General features: G+C 35.8%; 1 protein-coding gene, 1 long non-coding RNA gene and 1 pseudogene across 3 annotated transcripts; 1 reads left to right on the forward strand and 2 right to left on the reverse strand.

Moving 5' to 3' along the window:
- The first annotated feature begins 1,876 nt into the window (after window positions 1–1,876).
- On the forward strand, window positions 1,877–24,888 carry LOC120134983 (scarecrow-like protein 8). 2 transcript variants are annotated; one of them, XM_039151352.1, is made up of 4 exons: window positions 1,877–1,905; window positions 15,384–15,397; window positions 17,318–17,322; window positions 23,018–24,888. In XM_039151352.1, the coding sequence occupies exon 4, from the start codon at window positions 23,020–23,022 to the stop codon at window positions 24,829–24,831; it is 1,812 nt and encodes a 603-aa protein (XP_039007283.1). In that variant the 5' UTR covers window positions 1,877–1,905; window positions 15,384–15,397; window positions 17,318–17,322; window positions 23,018–23,019; the 3' UTR covers window positions 24,832–24,888. The 2 variants fall into 2 exon arrangements, with proteins under 2 accessions (XP_039007283.1, XP_039007284.1); XM_039151353.1 differs by lacking the exon at window positions 1,877–1,905 and adding an exon at window positions 10,181–10,193 and having other exon boundaries at window positions 15,382–15,397.
- LOC120134984 lies at window positions 15,576–16,030 on the reverse strand. The gene is made up of 3 exons (XR_005517215.1): window positions 16,004–16,030; window positions 15,865–15,936; window positions 15,576–15,640 (listed from the first exon to the last, which is right to left on the reverse strand). It is a non-coding gene; the product is annotated as an uncharacterized LOC120134984 (long non-coding RNA).
- LOC120135169 lies at window positions 17,010–21,750 on the reverse strand (annotated as a pseudogene).
- Window positions 24,889–25,108: the final 220 nt, after the last annotated feature.

A 25,108-nucleotide genomic window follows, 5' to 3' on the forward strand; every position in this document is an offset into this window, starting at 1 on the left:
TTTCTTACTCAGATAATAAATAGTTTTTTCTTTCCTTCCAGATTCATCATGCTGTCCCAGTACACATCCCATTGAATTTTCAAAGACCGTCAAGTAGAGAATTAACAGTCTATCAAGCGTTGGTGATACTAAAATTGGGGCATTGGATAAATATTTCTTAATAATATCCAAAGTTTCCTGACATTCTTCATTCCAGACTTCAGGATTATTCTTACGAAGTAATTTGAACACTGGATCACATTTGTCAGTTAATTGAGAAATGAACCGAGATATATAATTTAATCTTCCCAAAAAGCCTCGAACTTCTTTTTTTGTATTGGGTGGTGGAAGATCTTGAATTGCTTTTACTTTATCTAGATCAATCTCGATTCATTTTTTGCTGACTACAAATCCCAAAAGTTTCCCGGAAGTTACCCCAAAAGTGCATTTAGCGGGGTTGAGCTTTAATTGATACTTCCTCAATCTCTGGAAAAGCTTTCTCAGATTTTTAATATGTTCTTCTTCAGTTCGGGATTTGGAAATCATGTCATCTACATATACTTCAATCTCTTTGTGCATCATGTCATGAAACAAAGTTACCATGGCTCTTTGATACGTTGCCCCTGCATTTTTCAATCCAAATGGCATCACTTTATAACAGAATGTACCCCACATGGTTACAAATGTTGTTTTTTCCATGTCTTCAGGATTCATTTTTATCTGATTATATCCTGAAAAGCCATCTATAAATGAAAACCATGCGTGTCCTGCAGTATTGTCTACCAATGTGTCTATGTGGGGTAATGAAAAGCTATCTTTCGGACTAGCTTTGTTGAGATCTCTGTAATCCACACACATTCGAACTTTCCCATTTTTATTTGGTACGGGAACAATGTTGGCTACCCATTCTGGGTATTTAGATGTCTGTAGGAAACCTGCATTGATCTGTTTCATCACTTCTTCTTTGATTTGCAACAACATTTCTGGCCTCATTCGTCTGAGCTTTTGTTGGACCGGTTTATATTCTGGATTAATTGGAAGCTTGTGTATCACTATATGTGCTTAAACCAGGCATATCTTGATAAGACCAGGCAAAGATATCTTTGAACTCTTGAAGGAGATTTATCAATTCTTTTTTTATCTGGATTGTCAGAGTAGTACCAATTTTCACCTCTTTTATTTCTTCATCTGTTCCCAAATTCACAGTCTCAATCTCTTCTTTGTGGGGTAGAATTTGTTTGTCTTCTTTTTCTACCAATCTTAATAGTTCAGTAGAACATCACATTCCAGTTCATCCTCACACCATTGATTCTTCCAGACATATGGGTTGCTCTAATTTATCTCTTGATTAAATTTAGGAATAAACATGCTATTAATGGTGACACCTGCAAATTTAAGTCGGACATATTTCCGAAAGAATATAGTAAATTTATGAAATAAATAAATGTAAAAATGTAAGAAAATGTAAAGAATGATTGCCATCTGAAAATTTTAAAGAAAATTTCTTATATTTAACATAATTTCCTTTACAAGATAACAAAAAGTTTTCATATTTTTGAGCTAAACATAAAGATTAGTTCTCTGAATATTACTCTGCGTTAATATTAAAAACTATAGGAAGATCTTCAGTGGTCCAATTGTTGAGTGTTTCTCCAGGAAAACATGGGCGAATCCTATCCAAGTATTTGCCAGTCTTGTTGTCATTCATGATCATGTTGATAAATAATCCATTCATAGCTTCTTCAAATATGCTTTGATCTTTCATCAACTTTTCTTCTTTAAAGGCCTCAACAAGCTATTGTTCTACATTAATTGTTCCCCCTGATCTGAATGTGGTCTTCAACTGTGGGAAAAACATGTGTTCCCAAAGGATTTCTTTCCCTTTCAACCTTGCCTTTCTGTCTTCACATCTTCTTTTCATCTCTTTGTTCTTTTGCTGAAAATTGGGCTTAAACCCAAGCCCAAAACGATATTTCTTCGTCTTTATACTTACAGGAACTGAAATCCCTTGAAGATTCTTTCCTAAACCTTTCCCAGCTTTAGCTCCGATGCCTAAAGTTTGTCGTACCGTCATCTTGGTGCAATCAGATAATCTGGGATATGGAATTTTGCTTCCTTCTGCAATAAAGGTTGCATTAACAAATTCAAGAGCATCATCATTGGTTTCAATATATGGAACATCACTTGTTATAGACGCAATGATTTCTTCTTCAGCTCCTACGCATATTAGTTGTCCATCAACAACAAATTTCAATTTCTGATGTAATGAAGAAGGAACGGCTCCTGCTGAATGAATCCATGGCCTCCCTAATAAACAATTATATGTAGGGTGGATGTCCATCACCACAAAGTCAATATTGTACACGACTGGTCCAATTAACAACGGTATTTCCATTTTCCCGAGTACCTCTTTTTGAGTACCATCAAAGGCTCGCACTACATTCTGATAACTCTTCATGTGTGATTTGATCCACAGGCATTCTTTGAAGTGTGACTAGAGGCATCAAGTTGAGAGCGGATCCATTGTCAATCAATACTCCTGGCAACACATGACCATGACAATGTGTCATGATGTTCAAAGCTTTTACTGACCCCATTCCGCCTTCCGGTATTTCATCATCCGTGAACGTTATGTAATTGTCAGCGGCTATATGTCCCACAATTCTGTCAAGTTTATTGAGGGATATATCCTCAGGGATAAATGTTTGATTGAGCATTTTCATCAAAGCATTTCTATGTGCTTCTGAATTCATCAATAGATCAAGAATAGAAATTCTCGCTTGTCGTTTGTGTAGTTGTTCAACCACACTATACTCACTATGTTTCAGGAATTTCAAAAATTCTTGGGCTTGTTTTTCTGTCACAGGCTCATTGAATGCTGGAGGGGATTCATCATCAAATACCTTCTGAGGTATTGCCATGGCTTTTCCTTTTGCTTTCACTTGTTCTGAAGCATTGGATGTTTCGGGAGAGTAACATCTCCCACTTCTTGTAAAGAACCCGACTTCGCTTACTGCTTCAGACGTCGATGTTGTACCCAAACTCTGTATTTTCTCTTTTGTTTTTTCTAGAGAAACAGATCATCCTACCATTGAAACATTGGTAGTATAATTCCAAGGTACCCTGCGGGTATCTTTGTATGGAAATGGTAGAGGAGTGGTGATAACTACTTTCGGCTTTATTGGTGTAGGAATCACCGTAGATGATTTCACATTAATGATCACAGGATCATTTATTCTTTGACTAGGTTTAGAATCCTCTGATGAGCAAACATCATCTTTTTTTTCCTGGTTCTTCTTCAAAGAGTTCTATTTCTCTGTTGTTCATCAATTTTTGCACCAAATCCCTAAACTCAGGACATAGTTGAATTTTATGCCCCTTCTCTTGATGATATTCACAATAATTCTTGCCTTCATTCTGCTTTGGCCTGAATTGTTGTGGAATTATACCGGCTAAAGAGAGTTGTTGGAATACCCAAACAAAAGGAGATTTAATTTCAGAAATGTCAGTTTTTGCTTTCTTTCTGTTCTCTTCCTGAATTGCATTCACGTTTTTATCTCCATGATTTAGCAATGGATGATTTGATGCAGATGGTGTATTGAATTCCAACTTTCCAGTGTTGATCAAATTTTGAACCACCCTTTTGAATGCCAAACAGTTTTCAATAGAATGACCCGTAATTCCTTCATGGTAAACACAGTGTGCCTTTGTATCATACCAAGGAGGGAATGGTGGTTGCATGGGAACCAAATGATAGGGCCGTATGGCATCTGCTTTTAACAGCGAATCATAGATCACCGCATATGGTACTGGTAAAGGTGTAAAAGACAACCTTTCATTTTCCTTTCGAGATCCTCTGGACTCTGCTCGATTAGTGTTTGTTTCCTCTTTCTTAACCCTTGGTTGGGTTATTGTAACACTTTTCGATGAATCCTTGTTGTAAGAATTTGCATTGTTGACTTCATTCTCTTTTTTCCGGTACATAGGTCTTTTGGAACTAGACCCCTCATTTGATTCAATTTTGCCACTTTTCAAGACATTTTCAATGAGTTCTCCAGAAATGACCAAATCTGCAAAATTTCTGGTTGCATTCCCCATTAGATGATTTAAATAAGGAGCTTTCAATGTATGGACAAATATTACTGTGGCCTCTTTTTCTGACAAAGGTGGTTGAACTTGGGCTGCTGTGTCACGCCATCTCTGAGCATACTGTCTGAACGTTTCGTTATTCTTTTTCTCCAAATTTTGGAGAGTCCATCTATCAGGGACCATGTCTGTTACGTGGCGGTACTGCTCTAAGAATGCTTTAGCCAGATCTTTCCAGGATCTAATGTTGGCTTTGGTCAATTGAGTATACCATTTTAAAGCTGGTCCTGTCAAACTATCTTGAAAGTAGTGAATTAACAATTTCTCGTCTTTCACATATCCTGCCATTCTGCGACAAAACATAGTAATGTGGGATGAAGGGCATGTGGTACCGTCATATTTATCAAATTCGGGAGCTTTGAACTTGATGGGGAGGATTAGGTCTGGAACCAAACTCAATTCACTAGCATCAAACCCATAGAATGATTCAGTTATTTCCACGGATTTCATTCGTTCCTCTAAGCTCTTGATCTGTCTGGTTAATTCTTCATTTACTTTTTCTTTCTCATTCATCTCATTCAAATCTGGGATTAAATGCTCAGTATTAAGATCCCCTATTTTCACATCTGATATAAGCGGATTTTTGCTTGAAGATGCAGGATCCACTTGTCAATTTTCATGTGGTTTGGCTTCTTGAAATGCTGATGTGCGAGCATTAATTTGTATAGGTGTAGTACCAGAGTGATAAATTGGTTCTGGTGGAAAACCTAGAGGATACATAGGTTCTTGGTCGAAAGATACAGGATTTTCATGCATTTTTCCAATGATAGCCTGCCTTTTAAACATGTCCTCTATTTTCTGCATCATACTGTCTTGTGAATTTGCAATACTGGCTTCAATTTTCTCCAGCTTCATTCTCATTTCTGCTTGTTCTTTATTATGCTGTTCCTCAATACGTTGTATTTTATCATCCATAATTCTCTTAGTAGCTTGTCTAGTACCGTAGTGATGTTGTATTTCTCTTTTGGCCAGAATAACTGCGATTGAAAAATCTTTTGATATTATTTTTTCCAAATTTTAATTAATGAATTTTATCTTAATAATAAAAATTATACATAAAGAAAATCATGAAATGAATAATGAATGTATGCAAAATGCATGTATGCAAAAAGGTATTGATCCCAAAAAGTTAACTATCATAGAACAACTTTCATCGGCATACAAAAGTTTCTTTATAATAGTTCATAACTACAGATAAGGCGTAGCTTTCCTATTAAGCTCTATAATTTCTTTCATTAACCATGACACCTTCTTTCCGCACTTAGAAACTGGATCAACGTGATGCTCAATTATTTTGGCTTCAACAGCTAGTTCCCCAATATATCTAGCAACTTCGCTCATTTGTACCATGGCCTCGAACACCATATTACTTCTTTCTTCACTTCTTTCAACATAGAAATCAGTTGACTTTTGCCATTGTGCATTCGTTCCTTCAAGAGTTTGCTCTAACTCAGTGATTCTGACTTGACAATTGTATAGAATTTTTTCAAGATCTCTAATGCGTCTTCACAGTGAAGCACTTTCCTCATTACTTTCTTCGAGATCATTAGGTCCTAGACGAACCTTTTCTTGAAATAATGATTCTTCAAGTTGCAAAATGTAAGCGTTAAACTCTGAGTTTTTGTTTCTAGACTGATCCAGATCTTCTTCAAGTTTTGTTCGTGCTTCTTGCGTTCTTTGATTAATCTTCTGGATTTGAACATTCTTGTTTCTGCATCTTTGCATCCAATTGCTAGCCACTTCTTGCTCTACCTCAATTTTGGTGTTGAAATTCTTTCTTTCCAACTCCCATTTTTCTTTTTCAATATTGAACTCTTCAATCTTTTGGCCCCTGACTTCAAGTTCAGCAATCAGTTGGTTCATTTCAGATTCAAATCCCTTGAACATGATATTTTTCTCATCTTCAAATTTATCAAAGATGTCATTCTTCATTTCTTCTAAATCTTTGGCTTGATCCCTTTCTCTTTGTATTTCATTCATGATCTCGCGGTGTTCAGCCTTGTGTTTTATAATTCGCTCTCTTCTGTCAACCTCAAAATCTTCCATTTTTTGCTTTCCTTTCTCAAGGCTTTTGAGTAGACGGCTATTCTTTCCTTTCATATCTTCAACTCGACTTTTCTCGATGTTCAATTCTCTGCTTATCTGTAATGTTGATTGGCTTGGTCCTGATGCTTTCCGGGATTTATATAACTCTTGGTAATTTTTCTTTAATGCTCTAAATTCACCATCAACTTTTTCTTTGTTTTATCTCAACATTGCACATTGTGATGAATGAAAGTCAATATCAACACCCAACATAGCTTTATCTCGTCTCATTTGCTCTAATTCTCTTGACCAGCCTTCTCTTTCTACTTCAAACTCAGCTCTCAGGATTTCAATCTCTGATGGAACCACCTTAATGCGATCTTCCATAGAGATATCCTCATTTTGATCTGGTAGAGGAATATTTTCATTTTTCCTGACATATCTCCATTCCTCATAATCAGGAGTTAACATTTCTTTTGCTGCTTTAGCTCGGATACAAAAATTTGTTTTCCAAGCTGTAACGGCTTCCATGATATTTCTTTTATAATTTTTGCTGTGAAATGCGAACTCAGATGAATGTAATCCAGCGGTGACAGGTACAAATTGACGACCTTCATACTGTCTTATGACCAGAAGTGGTGCATATCCAATTCCTCCCCATAATCCGAGCAGCATTATCCAATTGTAATCACCACATTTGTAAAAGAATTCCCTTTGGATTTGCCACGGGGCTCGCCAAACAACGTCATTACTTTGCAGATTTCGAAAAGCATTAATCCACATATCTTTCTTAATTTCTTTCGGCCATTCTTGCTCTAGAAATTATTTTAATGGTGAGTAATCCGTATTAAAGCGTCGGTATGAAACCTTTTCTGTCTTCCAGAAATGGCTACGGACCCAAACATATAACAACTGGGTACACCCTGAGAATCGTCCACCTCCTAGCTTTCTACAAGCATTTAACGATCTGAAGGTCTCTGCTAGAATTGCAGAAGCAGGATTAATCTTTTTCGGTAGCTGTTCAAACAAATCTACCACTGCAGGTTCAACATATCCCAATACTTTTGGGAAGATGACCATACCATACATACCCAGAGCAAATAGATCGAATCGTACTTTAGTGTCTGGATGACTCTGAATAAGTTCTTTAATGTTGGTCCAAGCAATGCCTTCGCTTTCGCCTTTTTGTTTTGTACGGGATGCCACCCATTCTTCTCGTACCCCGGCAATCTTTGCTAATTTAACTCGAAAGGGTTGAGTTTTAATTGACTTTGAATAGATTCGATTCTCCAAAGCCCCTTCGATATGTAGAAAAGTTGTGTACTCTTCAATAGTAGGGACCAAGTCCTCCTTATTGAGAGTGAAGCAATTGTACCCTGGATTCCAGAATTGAATTAGGGCTCTGAGTAATTCATCATCAACTTCGACATAGAGCAAATATGGGATGTCTCCGTAAGTCTGATAAAACTGCAATTTTTTGTTTAAATCCCAACTTTCCCAAATGCTTCGCAAATCTTGCATATCATTTCTTTTTAGCGAAATTGGAGCATAACTGGCCAAGTCATATACATAATCATTCTGCAAACTGTCTCCTTCTTGTCTTTGTAAGTCCTCAGCCCACTGTCTTACTTCTGAGTTTAGAATTATTTGATTTGAACACTTTTTATCCATGGATGAAGGCTTTCCAATGAGACAATTAGCACGAGGATCAATTCCTTTTATCCTGTATGATGCTATGCAAACAGAAAAGATAAAGAACACACAAAAAGAAATGAATTAGTTTACATAATAAAGAAATTTAATAATAACATTTGCCTAAATATTTTTATTTAAACATGCTTTTTCATAATTTAAATAATTTAAATATACATGTAATTTAATCAGAAAAAAGAAAAAAAATTAACAGGAAAATTAGAATTCATTTCTCCTGTGTGTATACCTATTTTTGGACAAAATTTCGGCATGACTTCGGATCGGAAGAGTTTCTAGGGTTTATTATATGCAGGGTTTCAGATCTAAGAATAAAGGTACCCGAATTGTCCTTGTTAGTGCCCCCTTGGGTTGCTAACCCTCAATCCTAGTCCATCACAGACTAAAATGGATCGAGTTTAATTCGAGGGGATACATTTCTCTATGCCTAACACGGAGAATAAATTCTCACGAAGACATAGAGCATATGAACCCCGAAAGTTACTTGCTAGGTCTGACACGGAGAATAAATTCTCACGAAGACGTCGCTTTCACTCCCACTTAAAAGGGATAAACTCAATTATAGAGCTTATGTTATGCAATGCAAGTATTGTGTGTGAGGAGAAATGTTCAAACCTTTGACAGAAAAATAAATAATGAAATAAAATACTTGTAAATAAAATGAAATATTAATAATATATATAAATACTATAAAAATAATATGTATATAAAAAAAAGAATTATAAATTAAATATATGAAATTTTAATTTATAATTAATAGAGACAATTTATAATTGATTTTTAAAAGTTTGACCAGATCCCCAGCAGAGTCGCCAAGCTGCCGTAACCGGTTTTCATCCTGGTACGAAATATTTATTTGGTGGGAAAATTGATGTGAATAAATGGTTTTTGAAAATAATTTGAGAGTCGCCATCGGCATTTAGGGTCAGGTAGGTCGAATACCTAAAAATTATTTTTTTAAAAGAGTTTTAAGAAAACATCAATTAAAAAATGAACTGATCTACGTTTATAACCAAAAATTCGTTCTTTTTAATAATAAAAAGGGATTCGTGGTCGGTTACGTTTAGGGAAGGATTAGCACCCCTACAACGCCCAAAATTGGTACTTTTTAATTATAAATTTGTCTCTATTATTAAAAATTTAAAAATTCAAAATATATTTAATTTATAATCCTATTATTTCAAAATTATATAAAAAATATTTAAAAATATCGGAAAAGGACTTCTAGGTGCCTTAAGACAGCTCTTTTTTTTTATATTAATAAATATTAATTTGAATAAAATTAAATAATAATTTTTTATAATATTTAATTTTAAAATACCAGAATAGGACATCCAGTTGTATTAAGACTGCCCTTTTCTTCGATATTGAAAAATAAATGTTAAAAATAATTTATTAAAAAAAATAAATATGTATTTATTATATATATATTTATGACTACATAATAATAATAAAAATATTTAAATATATAAACAAGTAAAATTAAAATAATAAAAATACAATTAGAACTATATATTTAAAAGCAATAAAATAAATAAAAATATTTAAAATTAATGACTAAATTATAGTAAATTAAAATTAAAAACCTAATTCAATATTAATCAAAATTATAGGAATTAAACATGCTATTTTCTTATTTATTAATTTAGTGACTAAAATAAAACTATATAAAATTCGGATATTAGAATAAAATAAATTAAAACATACTATTCAGATTAAAATATTAATTATTAAAATTATAGGACTAAATCTGGTATTTACCCTATATATATTATTTTAATATAAAGGACTAAAATAAATAAAATTGAAATTAAAGAACCGAATTAAAAGGATTATAAACTCGATTTAGTGACTAAAATGGAAAGTTTATAAACTAGGATGACTGCGGAAAGGATTTAACTATTAATAATTACACAAATAGCCCTCCCAGAAACGACGTCATTCGGGAAGGGCTATTTAAAGCCAGAAACGGCTGGCCCTTCGGGCCAGCTCTCTCATTCTCCATTTTTCATTCTCTCTCTAACTGAGAGAGAATGAAAAAGCTCTCCCTTCTCTCTAGCTTCCCTCATCGGAGGGAAGCCGGTCACCGGACGGTAACCGTCTGCCGCCGTGACCCTCACCGCCGGCCACCGCATCCGGTGGCCGGAAAATTTTATTTTTACATCATTAGGTAGATCGGACCGTCCTAAGGACTGTTCCGGTGCTCTTTTCTCCTAAATAGCTCCCGATCGGAGCAAATCTAAAGAAATACCTTCGGTTTTCGAAGGTTTTGGTGAAGTTTGAAGAGGTCCGGTGGCTTCCTCGGTAAGCTTCTTTACTTTCTTTTTGTTTCTGTTTTGGTTTACTGCGGATTGTGGGTTATTGTTCTTTGTTTTTGTTCTCTGTTTTTGCTGGTCTCTCTCTGTTCCTCTCTCCTTTTTTTTTCGCAGATGGGGTGATGGCTTTATAGCCATCACCGGTGTGGCCATCGGACCGGGTAAAAGAATACCCTTCGGTGAGTCACCGGACTCCCAGTGGTGACTCACCCCATAGCCATAACGTGGACGGCTGGCGTTGGAGCTTCTGGAGCCTTCGATTGGGGCGTGGCAGCGGCTGGAGCGACGTGGAGCGGCGGCAGCTGGTGTAGTCCCTAGGGTATCATAACCCTAGGGTTTCGTCTGGCGCCATCTGGACCGTTGGATCAATGCTAGATCCAACGGTGGAGAAGCAAAGCGGCGGCAGCTGGATAGAAAACCCTAATTGGGTTTTAGGGTTTCTGATTTGGGCCAGTTGGGTCCTTTGTAATTGGGCCGGTCCAATATGGGCCTGTTTGTAATTATTTTTTAATAATAATAATTATAATAATAATAATAATAATAATAATAATAAAATGAGTAAAAAAAAAATTTAGTATCTTCACCCCTAATAGAAAATTCACAGTTAAATTTGCCTATGAAGCTATAACAGCCCGTGAGCAAAACAAAGGAGGAAAATTTTGAAAGATTCTGTCCAAATACTAAAACCTACCTAGGATTAAAACCTTCCTATGGTTGTTGTGCAAGGGAAGATTACTTACCAACGCTGAGAGGATTCGCTGACATATGGCCTCAAACGGAAGTTGCCACATATGTGGTGAGAAGATGCCCGGGAGCGATTGAAACCTGGAAGCAATTCATTAATCATTCACCCTAATGATCGGGAAAAATTCTTAAATGGTGATAGACAATATTGGATCAAAGAAAACTTAATAAGTTTAATCTTACCGCTGAAGCTTGCGATTTGCCCACTTTATTTGGGGTCATCCTTCGGATAATGTGGGAAAGAAGGAATATGAGCATTTTCGAGCCTGAAAGAGTAGAAAAAGAGACGATCGTTGAGAAAGCAACCCGAATGACTGGAGAAATAAACACAACTAGTTTAAATACCAGAACTCGTATCAAAACTAAGAAAACGGAGACTTGGCAACCGCCGAGAGACCCATGGATAAAAATCAATATGGATGGAGCTAAGAAAACACATACAGGAGAAGCAACGTGCGGGGGAGTAAGTAGGGATCATGAAGGTAAATGGCTGTTTGGTTTCGCCAAGAAAATAGGCGTGTGTTCAGCGGCTGAAGTTGAACTTTGAGGAATCTATGAAGGATTAAAGGCAGCGTGGAAGATTGGAGGTAGAATGATTCAAATTGAAACAGACAGTCAAGAAGTGATAAATTTGCTTAAGCCTAATCCCTGGAAGGAGGAAGGTCTTGGCATTATTCACCATATTGACGCCTATCTGGCAAAAGATTGACAAGTTAGAGTAATGAAAGCAAACCGAAACGATAATAAAATCGCGGATGGGCGTGCAAAGTACGCGTGGAATCTTCCCAGGGGTCTACATGAATCAGATACGCCACCTGTTGCAGTTGTTATGGCTACTCAAAAGGAAATTGCTGATTAGGTGTCTACGTGCCCTTGTAACAAGAAAAAAAAGCTGAACTAAACCATGTGTTTAATGCTATTAATTTAGACTTTTGATTACCAGTCAATGTAATTCACGTTCATGATAAACTGTGAGGATTAAGCCCAATGAATTCTTAGACAGTCTTTTTATTTAGTAAAAAGGTTGAAATATCAGAAATGGGAATTGATCCCACGCCTTCTCAAGAGGACCAGAACTTGAGTCTAACGCCTTAGACCACTCGGCCGTCCTAAATCAGTTGAAATGGGGCTCTCATGAAATGGATTTGTATAAAATAAAGAGAGAACTTCGTCAACATCCACATTTATATGGGAGTTTGCGGGAAGTGGAAAAGAGAAAACAGCGGAGGCAGTTATTTCATCACTTTCTTTGATCCACCAATCTTGCCCAAAAGTTTGTGCCCACTGTCATCTTTCATATTTAGGGCGTAAGTGAGATGACACAAATCATAAACTACTTAAAACTAATTTAGTTAAAGTTTGAATAATATTTGAATCGAAAGAATTTGATTTGAGTTTGAACTTAAATTCGACTCGAATTTTTAATAATTCGAAACAAACTACTTGAAATTTAATTTTAAATGTTCGTTGCAACTTGAAAAAATAACATATTTAACTTTTAGATTTTTAAAGTAAAATATTAATAATTTAATATTTCTATGTTATTTTCTAAAATATACAATATAAAAATTTCATGTATTTAAGGTTCAGGTTCGAGTTCGTATTCGATTTTGAGCTTCAATCGAACTAAGTCTCGAATTGTTTTAAGTTCAAGTTTTTCAAGCTTGAGTCGAGCTTCAACTTTTTATTTTGAATCTAAGTCAAAATTAACAATTTTAAACTCGTAAGTTTTCAAATTGAGTTGAACTCAGTTCTAAACTTTTTGAGTCTAGCTCTAATATTGGAGCTCGATTCGACAAATTTATAACCCTACATATATCATACACGTAATTTTTTGGTCCAATTCGATATTTAAATTTAGAATCAAAATTTAATTTGATACTTAAACATTTTTTTGTCAATTTAAGCATTTAAATTTGACTTTTAAATTCAACTTAATACATGAACTTCACTTTCATGTTCAAATTGATCATCTATTATAAGTATCAATTTAGATTAAAAAAATGAAGTTCGTGCACTAATTTGAATTAATAAATTAACTTCATGTACTTAATTTGATCAAAATTATTTTAATATTAAATCACAATCTAAAATCAAATTGCTTATCTTTTTTCTAGTATATTTCTTTACGTGAGTTTTAAATCCACTAGAAACACTTTTCTTCATTTTCTTAAAATTCTCTTCTCCTCTGCTTCAATTAGATTTAAAATTTATCAAAAAATATTATGATAACTGGATTCGAACGGTGGGCACACATATATTAATAATATAAATGTTTTAATACAACCTAATTTCAGAGTGGGCACCATAGAATTTTCGAGTGGACGCGTGTATTAATGTTCAAAAAAGTGTAATTACAGAGAACGTGCTTCAGCTATTTCATTTATCATATATTAAAGTTTACAAGACTAAATCCTTTATATACAACCCACCAGCAGTTACTAGCCTAACTAACAATCTAACTATTTAATAACAACAACCTAACTAATTATCAATAGCCTAACTAACCAAATAACTGAAAACTAACACTCCCCTCAAGTTGGTGGTTAAAGATGTTGATTAACCCCAACTTGGAACTCAAATATTCATGTTGTTGAACTCCCAAAGCTTTTGTTAGAATGTCTGCTTGCTGGTCTGTTGTCTTCAGATACTCTGTTTTAATTATTCCTTCATGAATTTTTTCTCGAACAAAATGGCAATCCATTTCAATGTGCTTTGTTCTTTCGTGGAAAACTGGATTTGCTGCTATTTGAAGAGCTGCCTTGTTATCACACATCAACTTTGCTGGTCTTGTGTTTTTAAACCCAAGTTCATTCAGTAAGCCTGTTAACCACACTATTTCTGCTGCAGTCATTTCCATGCTACGATACTCTGCCTCTACAGATGATCTTGCAGATGTGTTTTGTTTCTTGGACTTCCAAGATAACAAAGAGTCTCCCAGTTTCACACAAAAACCTGTTACTGACCTCCTAGTCATTGGGCAAGTTGCCCAATCTGAATCACAAAAGGCTTGAAGTTGTCATTAACTTCCTGCACTCAACAACACTCCTTGACCTAGACTGCTTTTGATATATTTGACCACCCTTAAAGATGCATCCAAGTTTAATTTCCTTGGTTGTTGCATGAATTGACTCAACAATTGCACTGAATAAGCAATGTCAGGCCTTGTGTTGGTGAGATAAATCAACTTCCCAATCAACCTTTGATAAATTGTCTTGTCCTTTAACAGCTTATCTTCTGAAGTCAACCTCATATTTTGTTCTAAAGGAGTTGCAACAGGCCTTGCACCCCCCAGGCCAGTTTCTTCAATTAACTCCAATGCATACTTCCTTTGACTTATAATTATTCTTTTTTCTGATCTTAATATTTCTAAGCCAAGGAAATACCTTAATTCACCAAGATCTTTCATTTTGAAGCTTTTATTCAGAATTCCTTTGAGTTCTTCAATCAATACATTGTCATTTCCAGTTATCAAAAGATCATCCACATATATGAGCATTATGACTACTTTGCTTCCTTTGAACTTAGCAAACAATGAGTAGTCAAACTTGCTTTGAGAATATCCTGCCAACAGAAGAGCCTCTGTGAGTTTCATGTTCCACTGCCTTGAAGCCTGCTTTAATCCATACAAGGATTTTTGCAGTCTGCACACCACTACTAAAAAAACCCCTTTAATGACGCGCATTACGCATCATCTATGGGTGCGGATGAAACACAAATGCCTATCGTTGAAGCCACCGACATGAATCTCAGATGACACGCAATTGTGCGTCATAAATTTATGACGAGCATTTATGACACGCATTTGTGACGCGCATTTATGACGCTCATTGCGTGTCATTGAAGCCCCCGTCATAAATGAAGACGACACACATTTGTGTGTCATAAATTTATGACACGCATTTATGATTTATATTGCATGTCATTGAAGCACACGTTATTAGAAAAGATGGCACACATTTGTGTGTCGTGATTGTATGTCGTAAATTATATATATATATTGTAGATTGACAAATAAGCAAACTAAATCACATTTAATGCCTCATAATACTAAATATATATATCATATTATATATAAACAATCCATTTGCATACAATAAATTCACATTAAGTTATCAAAAATATTGTAATCATATGTCGATACAAAATATCACGACATAATAAAATTTGTCACATAAGATTCCTCAAAACCCTATACAAATATAACGGGATTATGTTCTATCAAAATGAATCATATATAGATGGAACCTTCAAAATATTTGATAATTTGAGCACAAAACATACAATGTCAGTAGGCGTTTCATGTTTCTGAGTACAGAAAAATCCTGACTTGGCCCATTTATATCACTAATCCTCCTGCACAAAAGATAAATGCAATATTTACAAACACATCAGTGTTGATACTATGAACGTGTCCAGATACGTGGTTTAAAATAGAGGAAAATTTGAAGAAACTTACAAGTCAGTTAGATTTCTTAGTAAATTAAACGTCACCGGCAAATTCTGAGTTAACTGATTGAAGGAGAGCATCCTGAAATTACAATGAGCATGAAAACAAATCATTTGATCAAGGCCAATTTAACAAGAAATTAAGAGAATCGTAAAATATTAAACAAAAAAGAAGAAGAAGGTACTGAGTTTTTCCTTACAAAGTTTCCAAGTTCACTAAATCCCCAAGTTTAGGTGGTACAGGGCCCGAAAATTGGTTTGCTTCAAAATTCCTGATAAAGAAAAGCATTAAACATCCTTAATATATTTCCTACCGAGTAAAAAAAGGTATATGAAAAGTCTATAATTTTCTAGCACCTACAACATCTAATAAAAAACAAACTAACAGAGTTTGTTGTTTTGATTTTGCAATGCAAATTTTTCTAGGTAGTCAATCGTCCCTAAACCCTGAAAAATCTAACTAAATAACTATAATTAACAAAGGTTCAGAACATACAGATATGTGAGACTGGTAAATTTTCCCAGGTACTTCGGAATTTCTCCTGACAAGCGATTTACTAGAAGAGAACTGCACAAAAACTTTTAGGTTGATATTTTAAGAGAATAAACTTATGTTAGGAGTTCTAAAAACTTACATAAAAGTCAAATTCATTGAAGCACATATACTTGGAATGGTCCCTTCGAGGTAGTTGTATGCAAAATCACTGCAACAAAAAGATAACATAAAGAGATGAAAGATACTACTAAGCAAAAGTTTTGCATGATTATCTCCCTAAGCTGTAGAATCTGGTCCCTAGTATACCGCACATGATCACGATCCTCAAATCTTGAGTCTCCAGCCTACAACAGTATGGAAATCGAAAACTTCATATTCTACAACCCGCATGTATTTCAATATGCAACATGTTGATATTTAATTAATGATCTAAAGAATAAACCAGGCAACAGAAAATGCAAACTACAAGGTATATTCCTAACATATTAATAAAAAACTAAACTTATCTAACATTAAAAAAACATAAGCTAAACATATCTAGAGTAACAAACAAAGAATAGGGAACCACATTTGAAATCTAATGGTTTTGTATCATAAAGATGTTACCACAAGACCCAACCTTTTGCACTCCAAAATCCTCAATAAGACTTAGTTAAAATCCTATACACTTTAAAAAAATTATTCTTCATCAACTAGGAAGATCAAAAAGCAATTGAGTGACAAATATGTAACTGTAAGTTATTATCTTACATACAAGAAGTAGAGTTTAGAAACTCCATAAGAGTGTTTACTTAATAATGTATTGTTAACTTCTTTACTTAGACTTTAAAAGACACGTGGCAATCGATTAAACCAAAAGAGTTTTTAGCTCGCAAGTCACAACAATCAAAAATAGGGGAACAATAACCAGTGTATAGTAGAACCGGTTAAGATCCTTAAATCTTTTTTATCAATGAAACACCTCACTTGTATAAACTATGTAAGATCCTTATTTAAATCAAGTAAACGTACCAAGTGTACCAAAGAATTAGGACAAAGCTGATTACATTTAGACAGCTACAATTGGAATAAGCCCATGCCCATTCAAACATTATACATTACAATAACAAAAGAAAGTTAACAGCTACAATTGCAAACATACATATTTAGACATGTTTATCAAAAGCTACCTGGTTTGCCAATGCTTTCCCACCATCTAGCACTTTGACCTTTGAAGTCAAACTTAACTGCCTGCGTCTCTTATATGTTCGAAAACTCTCACCTGCTCCTGAACTTCCATCACCAGAATCATTCACACATTCATATCCAAACCCATTATCCACTGGTTTACTCTTGGAGGACTTAATTTCCGTCGCGACAAGAGGCTGAATGTTGATCTCGGCCTCCCCCATAAAATCATCAGCCTTGAAAGTATCTTTATCATACACAAGCTGCAAAGTATAAAACAAGGAAGAGTGAGTTTAAGCTTACAGGCAACAAAATTCACATTTTTCCTTTCACTGTTTACGAATCAAACTCACCACTTTCAAATGAGGAATGTTTTCTGGAATTTACAACATTAAGCTTTCGTTCCAGATCGGATTTAGGTTGTTCCTTATGACACGAGTCTTTACCAACTGCGAAAAAGGGGGGGAAACTGAGGAAATTAGATCACTACAATAACATGCTTCATTAGATTTCTTCATTTCAGTTCAACATGCAATAATACCATTCTATGTTATTCAGATTTGAGTATAAATGTTGCTGATACGTATGATCATAAAAAGAAGCATACTTGTTGGCCCAATGCAAGAATGACAAAGGGATCGCTAGTGAGCATGTCTCGGACTGCTAGATCGGTGCCTTTAACTACATTAACTTTAATCAGTCCAACAAATTCAACCATACCTGCCTATAAACAGTGAATTTAAAGAAGCATTCAGTAACACACCGATAAAACAATCCATGTTACAAATACTTTCAAAGCAATACAAGATCAAACAAAAAAAAAGTAATTACCAAAGAGTTGCTCTTCTTACTCTTCAGTTGATCACAATCTTTTCTTCCCCAGCTGTTTCTAAATCTTTGACCGATTCTATGTCTGCTTTATTTCTCACTATGTTTCTTATCACTAAAATGGTTGTTGGAAACGTTTCGTAACATGGACGAAGAAGTTTGATGGAGGCAGTTGGTTTGTCATTGCCTTCCAAGAATTCTTGCATCTCGTATTTTCTTCTAATAAAATCAGAGCGTTCTTCAATGGAGGATTCTGATCCGGGTTTACTAAGGCTATCAGGAAGGAAAGCTTCATACTTATTGTTTACTACGTTATTGCCACCCAAATTTACCAGAGAATTAACTTGGCCATCCGTCCATTCATCTAGTTTTACTGATAAAACCTAGCACAGTTGCTTCTCGAATTAGAAAACCAGCTAATGAAATGTTATCTTGCTCCAACTTGATACTTAAAGCAATATAAAAAGCATACCTTTGATATATGCATTCCAAGGCTTCTATGAACACCGGAGCATTTGATACAAACAAAAACTCCAAGACTTAAAGATCTAATATACAGAAGAAGAAGAAGAAACAAATAGTAAAACAAAAGGCAATGCTAATTTAACATACCCAATTTAAGCACCAAAAAGAAAAGAGGGGCAAATGTTATCCTTGAATATGTTTAACACATATTCAAATCCAAATAACATAACCCAGAGAGAGTCAAAAGCATGAGATAACTTACACCCATTTAGGATCCGGAGATCCACAATCTGCACAAACACTATTCCCAAACTCTTCCAACATTCTCTCGAGCCTTGCCCGTGCACCTATTTAATGGATAATACAAGTTAAAAATGAATTTAGTTGAAAGCATCCGATATTCGACATTCATACTCAAATCCGAATAATATAGTTGTAACATGTAACAGATGGGATAACGATACATTCGACTTAAGGGGATAATACCGGAGGATTTCCGTTCTTTTCTGAGAAACCAATATGTAGTAGTCTCTGCATCACTTGCTCGATCCCAACGTGGTGTTTCTGAACATAAGAAATCATACAAGCATGACCCTGATCCTACAATTCCAACATAATCAAGTCAACCATGCCCATATTATTAGATAAACATTTATGTTTTCTGAAACATGTGCTAATTTCACCCGAGTTTGCAAAGCATTTCACCCCAGAGTTTGGGTTTCAGTGTAACAAAGCAGCGTCATCTTCCAAATTAACATAAAACTATCACATAAACGCCTTAAAATCATCAAATTCAGTGGGAAAAAAAATTGTTATGCAACTAGGAAATCAAATAAAAAAAAAAGAAAATTGAACGGGAAATAAACTATCCCCTGCTGGTCTGCTCTCTATTTCCACGAAAAGAAGGCGAAAACATAGAAATTTAATCAAATTAAGCAATTTAATCTAACCGAGCTTCAGTATTTACTAATTTTAAATAATTTGAGGTTCAAGAATTATAAATATCATTAAACAACTATGTCTTCTCTCTCTCTCTCTATTTTTCCTACATACATTTCTCGAAAACCAAACAGAAAACAACAAAAGGAAAACTCTTAATGGAAATGAAAAGAGATTAAAGAAAGTTTACATGAGATTAAAGTTTAAAACCCTAAACGAATTGAAAGAAGGTTTTACTATTACTTTTGTCGGAAACTTTGTCGTTCCTCTGTAACTTCTCATCTTACAAATAATCAGTCACGGTAAAGGACAAGACTATTGTGCTGAGCCCATCTCAACGTCTTGGGATTAAGAATGGGAACCTTTGATAGACCCGATTCCTGAAACAGGAAGTGGCTGAAGAGTTCAAGGGCACCTCAATCCTTGTGGTGAATGGCGAAAAAGGGAAAAAAAGAAAAAAAAAATGGGGGAAGCATGCGGTGTGAACTTTGTTATCGAGGGGGAAGAAGCGGGAATTAAAGGATGAAAGGGAAAATTAAAATACGACTTTTACAGATGACACACAATTAAAATTGTACTCCGTATTTTTGTAATTTTTTTGGATTATGACTATTAAATATGACACACATTATTGTAAGTCATAAATCGTTCAGATTTTAAAAAACATGACATTTATTTTATGACACACAGTTTTTGCAAGTCATAAATTAGCGTGTGTCATCGTTCGTGTGTCATTAAAGGTATATTTTCTTGTAGTGCACCCTGGTCTCCCCCTGACTGCAAAATCTTTCAGGTAGGGACATGTATACCTCCTCAACTAAATCACCCTGGAGGAAAGCATTGTATACATCCATCTGAAGAAGAGGCCATTGATGAATAGAAGTAAGAGCCATGACTGTTCTAATAATGACCATCTTTGCCACAGGTGAGAAGGTCTCAACATAATCAACCCCTTCTCTTTGAGTGCATCCTTTAGCAACAAGATGAGCTTTAAATCTCTCCACTTCTCCATTCGAATTATATTTAATGCGATACACCCATTTACTTCCAATAAGAGTCTTATTAGAAGGCAACGGCACCAATGACAAGGTATTATTAGATTCCAAAGCTAAAATCTCCTCATTCATGGCTTTAATCCATTCAGGATTTTGAATGGCTTCAGTATAAGTCTTAGGCTCAACTAAATGAGATATAGAAGAAAGGTAAAGTTGAGTTTTAGCTGGAAGATGAGAATAAGAAAGAAAGTTAGAGATTGGATAAGTACCTGGAAGAGAGGAAGATTGGTAGGACTGCACATAATCATGTAACCAAGCAGATTGTTTTTTGACCCTAGTAGACTACCTAGGGGGATAGAAATGCTACTTGATGAAGAGCCATCAGAAATAATTGGCTGAGGTGAAGGTTGAGGTAAAATGGAATCATCTGTTGAAGCTTGAGGTGATGCAGAATGAGGTGAAGACCCAGAATGTATAAAAGATTAAGTGTGAGGGGGCATGACCAGAAAATCAGAATCATAAATTTCTTGAATAGGAAAAAATAGAGAAGAAGAAGAAATGAGAAATTGGAAGGGAAAAATATCCTCATGGAACTTAACATCCTTATTAACAAAAAAGGTTTTTTTGTCAAGATTGAACAGAAGGTAGCCTTTCTGAATGGCAGAATAACCCATGAAGACAAAAGGTATTGCTTTTGGGGAAAACTTATCCTTGTAATTTGGTTGGGTGGCATAACATAAACAACCAAAAACTCTCATATGAGACAAATTGAGCATTTATGGATACTGTCAGCATGAAACTTATGAGATTGTAAATATGGAATTTTATGTAAACTAGAGAAAGAGTAGTGTCCTAAACGAGCATGCCAAAGTTTTGTATTATTGACAGTTGAAAGATTCATACAATTTGAAGAACCCATGGCAGGACCACGAGAAAAATAATTACAATGATTAACAGAAAAAATACCAGAATCAAAAGTTGAAGAATCAAAAAAATACAGCCCACGAGACTCCCTACCAATCCCCTTCATCTTTCAAGTGGAGAGACCCTGTAAAATGCAGAAATCAGGGTAAAATGAAACAGTACAATTAAGCTCTTTGGTCAGCTTATAAACAAACAAAAGGTTATGTGCAAAATTTGGAATAAACATGACATTTTTAAGGGAATTATTCTGGTCAAGAGAAAAAGAACATCTATATGTTATAGGGGTTGTTTTTCTATTAGGTAAGTATACAAATCTAGAGGATGATATGCAAGGAATAGGAGATACTAGCTTTTGAAAATCTGATAACATATGGTCAGTGGCCCCTGAGTCTAATATCCAATTGAAAGAAAGACTAGTAGTGGCAGAGTTAATACCTGTAGTATTTGCTGCAGCAGTTGGCATTGTATCCTCAGAAGGTGTCTTGTTCAAGAGGTAAAGTATTTGATCATACTGAGCCTTTGTAAACACAGGAACACTGGAGACAATATCTAATTTCAGAGTGGACATCATAGAATTTTCGAGTGGACACATGTATTAATGTTAAATCATTTATATACAGCCCACCGGCAGTTACTAGCCTAACTAACAATCTAACTAATTAATAACAACAACCTAACTAATTATCAACACCTTAACTAACCAAATAACTGAAAATTAACAATTAATGAAGAAAACTTCGAATTTTAAAAAAGAAAAATTCTAATTCTAAGAAATTTTATGATAGAACACATATCTTCCCTAGCTTCAACGTATGCCTGCCACATGATGGAAACACCTTAATTTCACTCCTCTTGTTTACCTTCTTCTGGAGATAGAATACTTTAACAATAACTAACCACTAATCCACTTCTGACAACGACTCTTTGCCTAAATTAGATAAATTCATGAGATGAAATTGTCACGATCCGTTTTCATCGTTACCCTTAACATAATTGGAGCCAAAAGATGTCCAACGTCATTTTGTAACTAAATTTCTGAGTTAGATTTCCGTTATGAATAGTTTGGTAACTGTCTTGTCATGATCAAATGCCCGAACTAGAAGATCATTTGGATTCTGCGGACAATTAAAAACCGAGTCGGGTGATCCTGTCATGACGATCGCGTGAATCCACTCTCTCTCTTTCTTTGCATCTTATTTCTCATTTTCATTTCTCACCGCCGCATGAAGTCAAACTCTAGAAAGACACGTGGTTTAAACAGCTGACAGGGAAGCTTTATGCGTGTAATGAATGGAGAATTGGTCTTAATACGCTAAAATATATAAAAATAACCGACAAATCACGAGGAAATTAACGGCTTTGATCTGATTGCTTCCCATCGAAAACATTAGCGTTCACATCTATAACTTCTTTAACATGTAACTTCAAACTTTGTAATTGTATTCTATTTCTCTCTTTTATTTATTATCAAATTACATTTAATCTTTTTTAATTTTAATTTATAAATAAAATATATAAAACAAAAAATAATTCATATACTACCTTAAGGTTTGTATAAGTTTATTGTTAATTGATTATAAACATATATAATCTTATAGTCTGTTGAAATTAATATAAGTAATTAAATAATTAATTAATTAATTATAACGTCATGATGTCAACCCGATTTGGTTTCACAAATACGTGGTCTTGATATTTTGAAATCTTTAAGGAAAATCATTAGTACGCCATAAACTCTCATCTTATATCATGCGTTTCGTAAAAAGCTGATTCTCGTAACCCTTTTTCTCTTCCTTTCTTTCTATTCTCTCGTTGTTTCTAAATCCGATCGTGAGAAATGGCATCGGGGTATTCCGCCGGTGGACCGGATTTTTACGCTGGAATTGAAGGCAGATCCGTGGAAAATACTGGCGCCGTCAGCAACAACCAACCCACTGCGCCGTATAGGAAGCAAATCCCCGGAATCTTCGTGGTTCCGGCGTCTCAGATCGTGAACAGAGCCACACCTAACCTCATCGGCAATCGAACGCTAGCTGACTTCGAAAAGCAACAACTCCAATATAATAATCTAGGCCGTAATAATCTTTATCTTCGTTCCGTTAAGCCCAGGACTAATTACCAGCACAGCTCTTCGATTTCTCCGTTATCTCCCATCGGTTTCTCGTCCAACTTGTCGCCGGACGTTATGGGTAATTTCTCCTCTCCTTCCGCTTGTATATCGCAGCGATATCACGGACTTCCGCTTTTACAACAACCGAGGCCGGAGCAGCTGAACCCGGTTGAAACACCGGTGATCCAGCAGCAAGACTCGGAGAAGAAGATGATGAATCAGCTTCACGAACTGGAGAAACAGCTATTCCAAGACGAAAACGACGGCGAAGGAGATGCGGTCTCGGTGATTACCAACACAAACAGCGAGTGGTCGGAAGCCATACAAAAGTTGATCAGTTCCGGCAGCCCTATCAACCTCGTTGCTCCATCTCCTACTTCATCGTCTTCATCCACGTCGTCTGTGGCTTCTCCGGCATTGGCTTGTTCAAAGAAGACAATAATAGAGGCTGCATCAGCTATTTCCGAGGGGAAATCTGGAGTCGTTAACGAGATCCTGACCCGGTTAGTTCAAGTCGGTAACGCTAAAGGGAATTCAGAGCAGAGGCTCATGGGTTGCATGTTGTTGGCACTTAAATCGCGGGTTAACTCAGTTGAAAACCCGCCGCCAGTGGCTGAGTTGTTCAGCGAGGAACACGCCACCGCTACTCATTTGCTTTATGATTTGTCCCCTTGTTTTAAGCTCGGGTTCTTGGCAGCAAATCTGGCTATCGTCGATGCCACTTTCGAACAACCAAGTTGTAATAAGTTACATATTATCGATTTTGATATCGGGCAAGGAGGGCAGTACAAAAATCTTCTCCACGCGCTATCGGAGCTTGGGAGTAAAAAACCAACACTGGTGAAAATCACAGCTATTGCAGATGATGGTGGGGATGATAGGTTGAAGATTGTTGGGGATCAATTGAGTCAAATTGCTGAGCGAGTTGGAGTTTATATGAAATTTAATGTGGTAACGGGTCTTAAACTCAGCGATCTGACTAGGGAGTCGCTCGGTTGCGAAGCGGACGAGTCATTGGCTGTTAATTTCGCGTTCAAGCTTTATCGAATGCCTGACGAAAGCGTGTGCGTGGAGAATCCAAGAGACGAACTTCTCCGTCGCGTGAAAGGATTTGCGCCGCGCGTGGTAACACTGGTGGAACAAGAAATGAATACCAACACGGCGCCGTTCGCGTCGCGGGTGGCAGAAGCTTCCGCATATTATGGAGCTTTATTTGAGTCGATCCAGTCGACGGTGTCGAGGGAGAACTCACAACGAATGACGGTGGAGGAAGGGCTGTGCCGCAAAATCGCCAACTCAGTTTCGTGCGAGGGGAGGGACCGAGTGGAAAGGTGCGAGGTTTTGGGGAAGTGGAGGGCCCGGATGAGCATGGCGGGCTTCGAGTTGAAGCCACTGAGCCAGAGTGTAGCTGAGTCGATGCGGGGTAGACTCAATGGTGGAAACCGTATCAACCCGGGATTCACCGTTAAAGAAGAAAACGGTGCTGTTTGCTTCGGTTGGATGAACCGAACTCTCATAGCCGCATCTGCTTGGCGATGATTTAACCTATTCAATTTGTCTCAAATATTTTATACATTTAGGAAAATTATATATTAAAAAGGATAGAAGAAATGTAATCCAAATAACTTTGATTTGGAAATTCCGTGCCAAAATTTACGGGTTAATTATAAATAACCACCTAAATAACTTTTATTTAGAAATGTGACACGTAGAATTTAAATGTCGTTACAGTCCTTACACCTAAAGTGATAATGTTTATAAAGTTGGATAGCTAAATGATTCAAAAAAAAATTTTAAATACATATTTAAAAAAATA

This window comes from Hibiscus syriacus, unplaced genomic scaffold, assembly GCF_006381635.1.
Source record: "Hibiscus syriacus cultivar Baekdansim isolate YM2019G1 unplaced genomic scaffold, ASM638163v2 tig00110602_pilon, whole genome shotgun sequence".
NCBI lineage: Eukaryota > Viridiplantae > Streptophyta > Magnoliopsida > Malvales > Malvaceae > Hibiscus > Hibiscus syriacus.